A 12,054-nucleotide genomic window follows, 5' to 3' on the forward strand; every position below is an offset into this window, starting at 1 on the left:
ATTGCATAGAGATTAGAATTGTCTCCAATAACAAAACCATTTTATTAACAGTTCTTAAGTAGTTTGAATGGAGTTAAATGCTTATTAAAGTCAGTTATGAGAGAACTGGTGCATTCTCCATGGCAATGTCTCTACGAATCAGAGGCAACTTGCCCACCTAACAGGGCTCTCTTCTCATGCAGTATAAATTGTTGTTCCCTTTACAGTTTGAATTGTCCTGATGCGTGCAAGACCAAAAGCTTTGACAATGAGAAATACTCATTGAAACTTTGTAAATCTAACACTTAATGCACTAGCTTGAAAACTTTCCCAAACATTGGGGCGGTTTTACTCCTAATGTAAAAATAATTCTTTACACTGTTGCAATGTACAAACAGCAGAGTGTCTCACCATTACCAAGCTAACATACTTTCCATCATCTTGTAGGTCTGTCTTGTTGCTGTTGGACCCCTGACCAATGTGGCTCTAGCTGCTAAAATGGACCCCACATTTCCTACAAAGCTAAAAAGTTTGTATATCATGGGAGGAAACATGGAAGGTGTGCCTGTTTTACCAATTCAAAATATTTCAGTTGCTGGAAATTTGAAGTAAAACCTGAAAATGCTACCAATACCTAACACGTCTGGCAGCATCTGTGGAAACAGAAACAGAATTCATAGGTGGAATAACAGGGCACCCAACCACTGGCAGGAACACCAGTGGGGTGTTCAGTTTTGCTCAGTGTTGGGAGGCCTGATGGAAATCACGCACTTATCTGGGCAGCATTGGACTTCCTGCTAAATTACGCCCAGTGCAAGACAGAAATCTCCACATCCCAAGAGTTACTGACCAATCAGAGGCCAGCAGCTCTCCAGTACTGGCAATGCCACTGGGTTTGTGGGTGCTGCTAGCTCTGCACCTAGGCCATTGCGAGGGATCAACGATGGATCCCTGGAGAGGGGTAAGTGTAAGCAGGATGGGGTAACAGGAAAGTGGGTGCCAGCAAGATGGGTCAGGTGATCAGTAAAGAGGACCATAGAATCACAGAATACTACAGTGCAGAAGAGGGGCTCTTCGGCCTATTGAGTCTGCACCAACGCATGAAAGGCCCACCTAATCCCACTTGGCCCATATCCTTGAATGTTATGACGTGCCAAGTACTCATCCAGGTACTTTTTAAGGATGTGATGCATCCCACCTCCACCACCATCCCAGGCAGTGCATTCCAGACTGTCACCACTCTCTCTCGGTAAAAATGTTTTTCCTCAAATCCCCCCCTAAACCTCCCACCCCTCACTTTGAACTTGTGTCCCCTCATAATCGACCCTTCAACTAAGGGGAACAGCTGCTCCCTATCTACCCTGTCCATGCCTCTAATAATCTTGTACACCTCAATCAGGTCACCCCTCAGTCTTCTCTGCTCCAGAGCTTCCCAGAAAAGTTCCTCTTCCTGATGTCAGGTCCACAATCAGTTCTGAGTATGAGGCCACCTCTCTCTCCAGTACACCGCAGGCAAACTCAACAGGGTTTGCTGGACAGTTGTCTCACATGGCAAGTTCCACACCAGCTGTTGGTTCTAGCAATAGCAGGAATAGGTCCTTAAATGGCTCTTCAGTGGTGACTTAAGGGCCTCAATTGAACTCCATGTGAAAGACTATCCTCCGCCCTGCCTGCCTGGAGCGTGATCATGTTCGGTGGGGTGGGTCCTGAACAAGATGGCTAATCAGTGCTGCTTTCTATCAATTTTCTGCCCTCAGAACTTACCCTGTCTGTTTCTTTTTCAGCCAGAGGGAATGTAAGGGTCTGCAGTGAGTTCAACTTTGTCACAGATCCAGAAGCAGCTTCCATTGTTCTCAGCCACTTTACATGCCCCACTTACATTGCCACCCTGGAATACAGTCTCCGCCATCGATTACCATGGGTAGGTTGTTCAAACTGCACACTAGCAATCTCAAGGGATAGAATGTTACGGGTGGCAGGGGTTTCTTGCCTGCCACCTGAAGAGTTGGCAGAGAATGCATCCCTGTCAATGTGGGCTGCCTGTCAGCCATTTATTACTCTGCCCCTCACTTGTGAGGAGGCCCCCAGCTGCATCCCCAGGTTGGCACTGACAAGGTGCAAGGCTGGCATTTTTTGTGCATGATCGGGCCGGGGTGCCCAGTGCGGGTATTTGGGGGGCCGGGAATCCTTCCATAGTGCGTTCGGGCTGGGGGAGGCTAGGGATTGTTTTGACGGGCCTTGGAAATCGGGATGCCATTTAAAAATGGCATCCCAATTTCTCACTACAATGGGGAGTTCTGGGGAGCAGAGTTCCCCACTGTACAAAACAGAAACAGGGCTATGTGCAGCCTCGGCCGCGCGTTCCCTGTTCAGGCCCCTTGTACAATGTGAGCCGCGTTGAATAGCCATGTGTTTCTCAGCACCGCGAGCGCCGGGGGACATACGGCTAAACACGCTCGCTATGGGACTTGATGCCTTTTTGTGAGAATCGCGCCCTATAAATTTCACATTGAATAAAATCAATCATACGACTAAGAGATCTTAAAAATTGGCTTGTAATCCATGCAGCATATCAGTTATCAATTCTTGTGGACTTGGGACCACGTGCAGGAGGTGGATACCTGCTCCCATTGGCTTTGCAGGTCACCGCAGCCCTGAACCTCTACCCCTCAGGATCATTCCAGGGCTTGAGCGGGGACTTTGTGTGGTATCACACAAGCTATAGCCCACAAGTGCACCCATGAAGTCACGGGTGTCCTGTTTGCCGGGCAGCAAACTATATAAACTTTGACATGGACCAGGCCAAACAAAATGCCCGGGCAGCCGGATTTTCTCCCATCGATGGGTGCTCCATGTCCAGGGGCTAATAGATGACATGTACATCGCCTTGTGCTCACCGAGCAATCTGGGAGAGCCCTACATCAACTAGAAGGGGTCCCACTCCCTGAACGTCCAGTTTGTGTGCACAAAGAGAGTGTGCACTTCCCAGGGAGTATGCACGACAGCTACATCCTGGGTCAGTCGGACAGCCTGGGCCTCTTCGAGAACCACCCCAGAATGGCCGGTTGGTTTTTGGGGGATAAGTGGTATCCTCTGAGGACCTGGCTAGTGACATTAGTGCAGAGGCCAGTGACCGATGCAGAGACCCGATACAACGAGGTCCATGTGGTCACCCGGGCTGCCGTTGGGCGGTGCATCGAACCTCTCGATGCGGTTCCGATGCCTTGACCACACCAGTGGTGCATTTCAGTACACTTCCCAGAGGGTTGCTCTCTTTGTGGTGGTCTGCTGTGTTCTCCACAACCTGGCACAGCAGCAGGGTGATGTGGTGGGGGAGGAGGAACATGTAGCCACCTCTAAGAAGAATGAGGAGTCACCGAACCAGGTGGGGCTGGTGGATGAGCCCAAGGAGGGTGGGATCACCCAGTGAATGGAGCACAAACGGTAGGAATCTAGGACCTCCTTGTCTGGGGAGCTGGGGCATGGGATCGGTGCTTGGCCTGCATTGCAGAAGAAAGTGCCGAAAGCGTCACATTAATCAAGGTCAAAACATGTTCCCAACTGCCCCCTTCTCCCACCCAGGTGCCCTGTTGGTGATCCTCGACCTGCTCTACCCCTGTGCCTCTGGCGGGAGTTCACTGGGGCCAGAGGACCTGGGTCATTTGCCGGCTGCCCTGTTCCGGGTGCTAACTCCGAGACTCGCTGTTGTCAGGGGGTGGGTCCCGTGGGAAGCTGGTGGACCCGTTCGCCATTCTGTACGGTGGCTCTGGGTTGGCACGCGGCCCCCTCCTCCCGGTCAGTGCCTATAGTGCCCTGGCAGAGAACGGACATGTGGTCAGTGGGAGGCATGGGTCATTCTGTAAGGCATTAACAACTCACGTGTGACAGGTCCTCTGGGTCGATCCTCGCCTCTGTGCTATACGTGAACCTCAACATCAGGGACATATTGTCCTCTGCCACCCACGCAACCTCCAGGGCCCGTTCCTCGTGGGGGTGAGAACTCTGATGTGCTGTGCGCCGCCACCCGTCTGGGCCCTCTCCCATCTGTTGTGTGCCAACGTCTCTCATGGGGACACAGAGGGGCATCATTAGCCGCACGCATTGTTCATCGTCGGGAGGGGGGGGTTGCTGGAGATGGGCCGTATGCAAGGGGGGAGAGGGTGGGGAAATGGGAGTGGGGAGAACGGGGTGGGGGGGGCGGTATGGTGACACTACTGGGCATGGGTAGGGCACAGAACGGTGCTGGACGGGGGTGGTATCAGCCACATTCTCGGGGTGGGTGATTTGGGATTCTGGCACCAGTCCACCCGTGCGGCCCGGTAAAGGTTATTGATCTTCTTATGGCGCAGGGTCACACTCCCTGAGTTGACTCTCCAAAGCCCTCGTAGGAACAGGGCCTCTACCGCGCCTAAAACTCTGCCCAGGTTGGCATCCCCGAATCGTGGAGCTGGTCTCCTCGGTGCCATGACTGTGAGCCGAGTGGGGTTGGCAGTGTAGAGCGGTTTCGCTCTGCTCTCCCTTGTTAGCAGGAGACTGGTGAGTGTGGTCCCGGCGAATCAGCCGGCGGGACCAATAGTTGCGGCGTGAAGCCCGTGGGGCCTCGTTAAGTGGAGCAATAGCGGTGACGACCTCGCCAGTCCGAGCGTTGGGAAGCTCGTGGTAGTACCCGCATGCTACCACACTTTGGTTTAATCGCGGTCTAAATCTTGCGAGGGAGGTCCATAGTGGGATTTGCACTGGTGAGATTTGAGATCTTTGCCACCTCCACCGGGGACATGATCGATTTCCGTCAATTTTAATAATGTATTCGACTCACAGTCATGGAACCAAAGAGAACAGCCCCACGATTCTTGTATGGCTTTCTGCCGTAATGTCTTCCCATGCTGGATCCTCCAACTGGGGCATGATGTCACACTGGCGTAAATCACTACTGGGGCTGTTGTCCTTCTGCATGTGGGAGTGGGGGGCGGGGGGGAGGGGAGCGGTGTTCCCCTTGTCAGCCGGGGGTCCCGCACTCTGTGGGGGGGGGGGGGGGGGTCCCGAACTCCGAAGGGGGCCTTTATTGTAACTTGAGATTGAGGAGTCCCTCAGAATTCCGGCTTTGCCAACATGTTTGGGTCCCGCCACCCCCAGCTGGCTTTGTGATTTCCCAAAATTGCACAGGCGAGAAAAGGATCTGTGAAGCCAGCGTGCTTCACACAGATTCTCTCACCTGATCCAGCACTCTGCAATTTTGGGAAAATTCCACCCTGCATCCAACAAAATACAATTAGCTTAATTTAAACTGCAGTCCATGACCAATGCAAACTGTAAATCGCCACTACTAAAAGAGGATTAGATGAGCTGAAGCACACAAAAGGAGCATTAAAGAGATGTTATATATTTATGTTTATGTTTACTCTTTCATTCAGTGTACGTTAATATACTAGTGAATAAGCACAGCAATTTCTGTTCAGAATAATAATCTTTATTATTGTCACAAGTAGGCTTACACTAGAACATAGAACATAGAACATTACAGCGCAGTACAGGCCCTTCGGCCCTCGATGTTGCGCCGACCTGTGAAACCACTCTAAAGCCCATCTACACTATTCCCTTATTGTCCATATGTCTATCCAATGACCATTTGAATGTCCTTAGTGTTGGCAAGTCCACTACTGTTGCAGGCAGGGCATTCCACGCCCTTACTACTCTCTGAGTAAAGAACCTACCTCTGACATCTGTCTTATATCTATCTCCCCTCAATTTAAAGCTATGTCCCCTCATGCTAGACATCACCATCCGAGGAAAAAGGCTCTCACTCCTAAACTTAATCCCTCTACCAATAAAAGCTAACACACTGTACACCTTCTTAACAACCCTCTCAACCTGGGTGGCAACTTTCAGGGATCTATGTACATGGACACCGAGATCTCTCTGCTCATCCACACTGCCAAGAATCTTACCATTAGCCCAGTACTCAGTCTTCCTGTTATTCCTTCCAAAATGAATCACCTCACACTTTTCTGCATTAAATTCCATTTGCCACCTCTCAGCCCAGCACTGCAGCTTATCTATGTCCCTCTGTAATTTGTAACATCCTTCCGCACTGTCCACAACTCCACCGACTTTAGTGTCATTTGCAAATATACTCACCCATCCTTCTACGCCCTCCTCCAGGTCATTTATAAAAATGACAAACAGCAGTGGCCCCAAAACAGATCCTTGTGGTACACCACTAGTAACTGGACTCCAGTCTGAACACTTCCCATCTACTACCACCCTTTGTCTTCTTCCAGCTAGCCAATTTCTGATCCAAACTGCTAAATCACCCTGAATCCCACACCTCCGTATTTTCCGCAGTAGCCTACCATGGGGAACCTTATCAAACGCTTTACTGAAATCCATATACACCACATCAACTGCTTTACCCTCATCCACCTGTTTGGTCACCTTCTCAAAGAACTCTATAAGGTTTCTGAGGCATGACCTACCCTTCACAAAACCGTGTTGACTATCTCTAACACTGCAATGAAGGACTGTGAAACCCCCCTGGTTGCCACACTCCGGCGCCTGTTCGGGCAAACCGAGGTGAATTCAGAAAGTCCAATTCGCCTAACAAACACGTCTTTCGGGACTTGTGGGAGGAAACCGGAGCACCCGGAGGAAACCCACGCAGTCACGAGCGGAACGTGCAGACTCCGCACAGTGACCCAGCCGGGAATCGAACCTGGGTCACTGGTGCTGTGAAGCAGCAATGCTAACCACTGTGCTACCATGAATAAAAGAGCACTTGAAAAAGAAATGAAAATTGCTTATTGTCACAAGTAGGCTTCAAATGAAGTTACTGTGAAAAGCCCCTACCTGAGATGTAAACTCATGTGACAGGGGGATGGGAACTTGAGCGGGAACACTCAAGAAAGGGAAAGAAAGATAGAAATGAAAGACAGAAAAGTAGAAAGCAAAAGTGGATGTCAGAGGAAACCAAGCCTAGTAGAAAATATGGCCGTAGTACAAAATATCATGCGTAAAAGTGTTAAAAAATTAGTCTTGTGGCACAGTGGTTAGCACTGCTGCCTCACAGTGCCAGTGGCCCGGGTTCAATTCCAACCTCGGGTGACTGTCTGTGTGGAGTTTGCCCTTTCTCCCCGTGACTCTGCGTGGGTTTCCTCCGGATGCTCCAGTTTCCTCCCACAGTCCAGAGATGCGCAGGTTAGGTGGATTGGTTATGATCAATTGACCCTTAGTGTCCAAAAGGTTAGACTTTAGGTTAAGCTGGGTTATTGTGTTAAGGGGGATATGGTGGGGGTCTGACCCTAGGTAGGGTACCCTTTCAGAGGGTCGGTGCAGACCCGATGGGCCGAACGGCCTCCTTCTCCACTGTAGTGATTCTATGATTCTAAAGGCACCATCTGAATGCATGGAGCATTCACAATAAGGTAGATGAATTAACAGCACAAATTGGCAGACATGGGTACGATATAATTGTGACTACAGAGACAGCTGCAGGGTGACCAAAGCTGGGAACTGAATATCTAAGGATACACGATATCTAGTAAGGACAGACAGAAAGGAAAAGGAGGTGAAGTGTTGTTGTTAATGATGAAATCAGTGCAATAGTGTGAGAGGGTGTTGGCTCAGAAAATCTAGATGTTGAATCTGCCTGAGTGGAGCTCAGAAGCAAGAAGGGGCAGAAAATATTAGTGGGAATTGTTTATAAGCCTCGAAACAGTAGTGGCAAAGAAGGGAATGACATTAAATATAACATTTGTGATGCATGTAACAAGGGTGCTACAGTAATCATGGGTGACTTTAATCTACATATAGTTTGGGCAAATAAAATTAGCAACAATACTATGGCAAATGAATTCCTGGAGTGTGTACGAGATTGTTTTTGAGAGCAGTATGTTGAGGAACCAACTAGGGAACATACTATCCTAGATTTGTATTATGCGATCAGAAAGGGTTAATAAATCTTGTTGTGTGGGGTGTTTTAGGGAACAATGACCATTACATGATAGAATTCTTCATTAGGATGGAAAAGGAATAAGTCCAGCCTGAAACTGGGGTCCAAAACCGAAGCAAAAGAAAATATGGAGGTATGAGGCGTGAGTTGACTAAGATAGATTGGGGAACTTCATTGAAAGGCTTGGTGATGGATGGGCAATGGCAAATATTTAAGGAACAATTGTATGCATTGCAACAGTTATACATTCCTTTCTGGTGCAAAAACAGAACAAGAAAATAATAATCTTTATTATTGCCACAAGTAGGCTTACATTAACACTGCAATGAAGTTACTGTGAAAATCCCCTAGTTGCCACACTACGGCACCTGTGCACTGAGGGACAATTCAGAATGTCCAATTCACCTAACAAGCATGTCTTTTGGGACTTGTGGGAGGAAACCGGAGGACCCGGAGGAAATCCACGCAGACACGGGGAGAACATGCAAACTCCGCACAGACAGTGACCCAAGTGGGAATCAAACCGAGGACCTGATGTGTTAGGCAGGTTGGTTCGGTAGGGACTGCACTTGATGCAGTGATGCGAGAAACAGACCTCTAACACCGTTGAAGATCCAACACGGTTTTATTGAACAATCAAACTATTATACATACTCAGCTGTGGGTTGACACTATACTGAACTGACTGAAGACCTAGTACTAGCCTGACCAGGCTTACTAGCTCCCGCATGGTGTTTGTAATGGCCAGCTTGTGGACTCTGACTGTCTCAGTGGCTGGGTCCTGAGAGAGCAGGAAACCTGGTGCCCTCTGGCTTTATAGTGGTGGTGTCCTGTCTGGTGATTGGCTGCACTGTGCTGTGTGCTTACTGGTCATCCTGTGTGTCAATCACTGCCTGTCTGCATCTCATTATATACATGAGTGGATATTATGACATCTCCCCCCCTTTTTTTAGATAAATACTAAGGTGTGCATGCGCATATATGTCTATATATATGTATGTGCCTGACTATATACAGAAATGTGTCTCAATGAACGTATATACATAGGAAGGTGGCGATAGTGCAGATACATGGCAAACAAAACGATATTTACAGAGGTCAAAATGATGAAGTCACAAGAAATGTACAAAAAACTCAGTCTATAGGTTTAGTCTTTGTGGTGGGCAACGAATTCTTGTTGATCGCCGCAGAGGTGGATCAGGAGCCGCCTGAACCTGGATAGGCGGGATGGCTGGCATCGCAGTGGGCGCGTGGACCGGCAGGATTGCTGGTAGATCGGTGGTAGGGTATGTTCGGACGAGGCATCGTAGGCGGCGGGGCACGCCGGTCAGGTAGCGGGCGTGGAACTCTTCGTAGTGCCCGTCTGTTGCGCCGTAGCAGGGAGCCATCAGCCATGCGGACAAGGAACGATCGTGGGGCCACTTGTTTGAGCACAGCAGCTGTGGCTGACCAGCCGCCCTCAGGCAACTGGACGCGAACATGGAGCCAGCTCAGGTAAATCCGCGGCATGAGCATCGTACGTGGCTTTCTGTTGGGCCCGGGACTGATGCATTTTCTGTAGGACCGTGAGGTGGTCAAGGTCGGGAACATGGATGGCTGGAACTGTGGTCCGCAGAGTACGATTCATGAGCATCTGCGCTGGAGACAATCCCGTGGACTGTGGGGTCGCCCTGTATGGTAACATTGCCAGGTTGAAATCGGAGCCTGAGACTGCAGCTTTGCACAGCAAGCGCTTTACGATGTGGACCCCCTTTTCGGCCTTCCCGTTTGACTGTGGGTAGTGGGGACTGGAGGTTACATGACGAAAGTTGCAGGACTGCGCAAAATCAGACCATTCCTGGCTGTAAAAGCAAGGGCCGTTGTCGCTCATGACCGTGAGCGGTATCCCATGCCCGGCGAACGTTTCTTTGCAGATTTTGATTACCGCCTTCGACGTGAGGTCGGACAATTTCACTACTTCAGGAGTACATAGTCACGCCCCTTGGCGTGGAGAAGGTCTGCACCGACTTTGGACCACGGAGAGGTCACAATCTCGTGCTGCGGCAATGTTTCTTTGGGTTAAGCTGGCTGAAATTTCTGACAGGTAGGGCAATTAAGGACGGTATCGGCAATATCCTGGTTAATGCCCGGCCAGTAAACTGCCTCCCGAGCTCTGCGTCGGCATTTCCAGACCCCAAGGTGACCCTCATGGAGTTGACCCAGCACCATAGCCTGCATGCTCTGAGGAATTACGATCCTGTCGAGTTTCAGAAGGATTCCCTCCACCACCGTCTTTTACGTTATAGAACTGGGGACATTGTCCCTTCTGCCAGCCATTGCTGAGGTGCTGCATCACGCGCTGCAGCAGAGGATCGTTGGCTGTCTCTTCACGAATTTGGACCACCCGTTCGTCGGAGGCCGGAAGGTTTGAGGCACACATCTGCACTTGGGCTTCTATGTGGCAGATGAAGTCACTTTTCTCATGTGGTGTGGTAATGGACCTGGACAGGGCATCTGCAACGATCAGCTCTTTACCTGGCGTGTAGACCAGTTCGAAGTCGTAGCGGCGTAGCTTTAGAAGGATACGCTGTAAGCGCGATGTCATGTCGTTTAAATCCTTCTGGATAATATGGACGAGACGCCTGTGGTCATTTCAACCGTGAATCTCGGCAGGCCATAAACATAGTCGTGGAACTTGACTATCCCTGTTAGGAGGCCCGGACACTCCTTCTCAATCTGAGCGTACCGTTGTTCAGTGGGCGTCATGGCCCTGGAGGCATACGCCACTGGAGCCCAGGACGTGGAGTCATCCCGCTGAAGGAGCACCGCCCCAATGCCGTCCTGGCTTGCATCAGTCGATATCTTGGTTTCCTTGGTTGGGTCGAGGAATGTTAAAACCGGGGCTGTTGTGAGTTATGCTTACAGCTCACGCCATTCCTCTTCATGCTTGGGCAGCCACTGGAATTCCGTCGACTTCTTGACAAGGCGGCGGAGGGCCGTGATGTGGGGTGCCATATTGGGAATGAATTTCCCGAGGAAGTTGGCCATTCCGAGAAAGCGGAGAACCGCCTTTTTGCCCTCCGGGGTCTTCATGGCGTTGATCACTGAGACCTTGCTGGCGTCTGGCCGCACGGGTGGAATAATTTGGAGGCAGATATGATGCCAAAAGGTATCCGGTTGTAGCAGTAACGACCAAACGTGCACAATTTGCGACTGGACGCACCCAGCTGTATTTGCCAAAAACCCTTGGAGGCGTCGAGCTTAGTAAAGAATTTGGCATGAGCCATCTCACTGGTGTGCTCTTCACGTTTTGGTATCGGGTAATGCTCCCGCATGATGTTGCGGTTTAGATCCTTCGGGTCAATGCAAATGCGAAGCTCCCCTGACGGCTTCTTGACACAGCCCATGGAGCTGACCCAGTCTGTGGGCTCTGTGACCTTTGATATGATGCCTTGGTCTTGGAGGTCCTGTAATTGCTGCTTGAGACGATCCTTGAGGGGTGCCGGCACCCGGCGAGGTGCATGAATCACAGGGGTGGTGTTTGGCCGGAGCAGGATTTTATATCGGTACGGGAGCGTTCCCATACCATCGAACACTCTGTGGTACTGTGTGATGATGTCATCTATGTTGGCCTGCAGGTTTTCATCGGGCGAGGCCGTCGCCGGTGATGATGACATGGTGTGGACGCGCTGAACAAGGTTTAGGAGCTTGCAGGCTCGAGCACCGAGCAGGGACACTCTGTCAAGCCCGACAATTTCAAAACGCAGTGTCGCTTTGATGGCCTTGTTGGATACCCCTAGTTGACATGAGCCACTGGCAGCTATGGCATTGCCATTGTAGTCAAGGAGCTGGCACGCCGGTGGAAGAATGGTTGGTCTGGCGTGGATGGTGTCGAGGTCGGACTTCGAGATGCGGTTTGCCAATGCGCCGGTGTCACTTTGAACCGGATGCGAGCCTTGTTCACGGTAAGAACAGCACACCACTCGTCATCGGGATCCACACTGAGGATCGAGAGACGCTTCGCCGTGCTGGTGGTAGGTAGCGTCGTTATGATGCCCACCCAGTATGAGGACTTCAGGCACTCAGCCTCAGGGTCCGTTGGGCTGTCGGGATCGAATTCTGGCATTCCGTGTTGTATAGAATGGACACTT

General features: G+C 50.5%; 1 protein-coding gene across 4 annotated transcripts in view; it reads left to right on the plus strand.

The window, feature by feature from the left end:
* LOC140392027 (nucleoside hydrolase-like) overlaps window positions 1–12,054 on the plus strand; it is a 47,976-nt gene that overhangs the window by 19,072 nt on the left and 16,850 nt on the right. For all 4 annotated transcript variants that reach the window (XM_072477201.1, XM_072477202.1, XM_072477200.1 and 1 more), the window contains 2 exons: window positions 427–538; window positions 1,764–1,900. In XM_072477201.1, the coding sequence (XP_072333302.1) occupies window positions 427–538; window positions 1,764–1,900 (249 nt within the window). The remainder of the gene's footprint in view (window positions 1–426; window positions 539–1,763; window positions 1,901–12,054) is intronic.

This window comes from Scyliorhinus torazame, chromosome 15 (genome assembly GCF_047496885.1).
Source record: "Scyliorhinus torazame isolate Kashiwa2021f chromosome 15, sScyTor2.1, whole genome shotgun sequence".
NCBI classification, from domain to species: domain Eukaryota; kingdom Metazoa; phylum Chordata; class Chondrichthyes; order Carcharhiniformes; family Scyliorhinidae; genus Scyliorhinus; species Scyliorhinus torazame.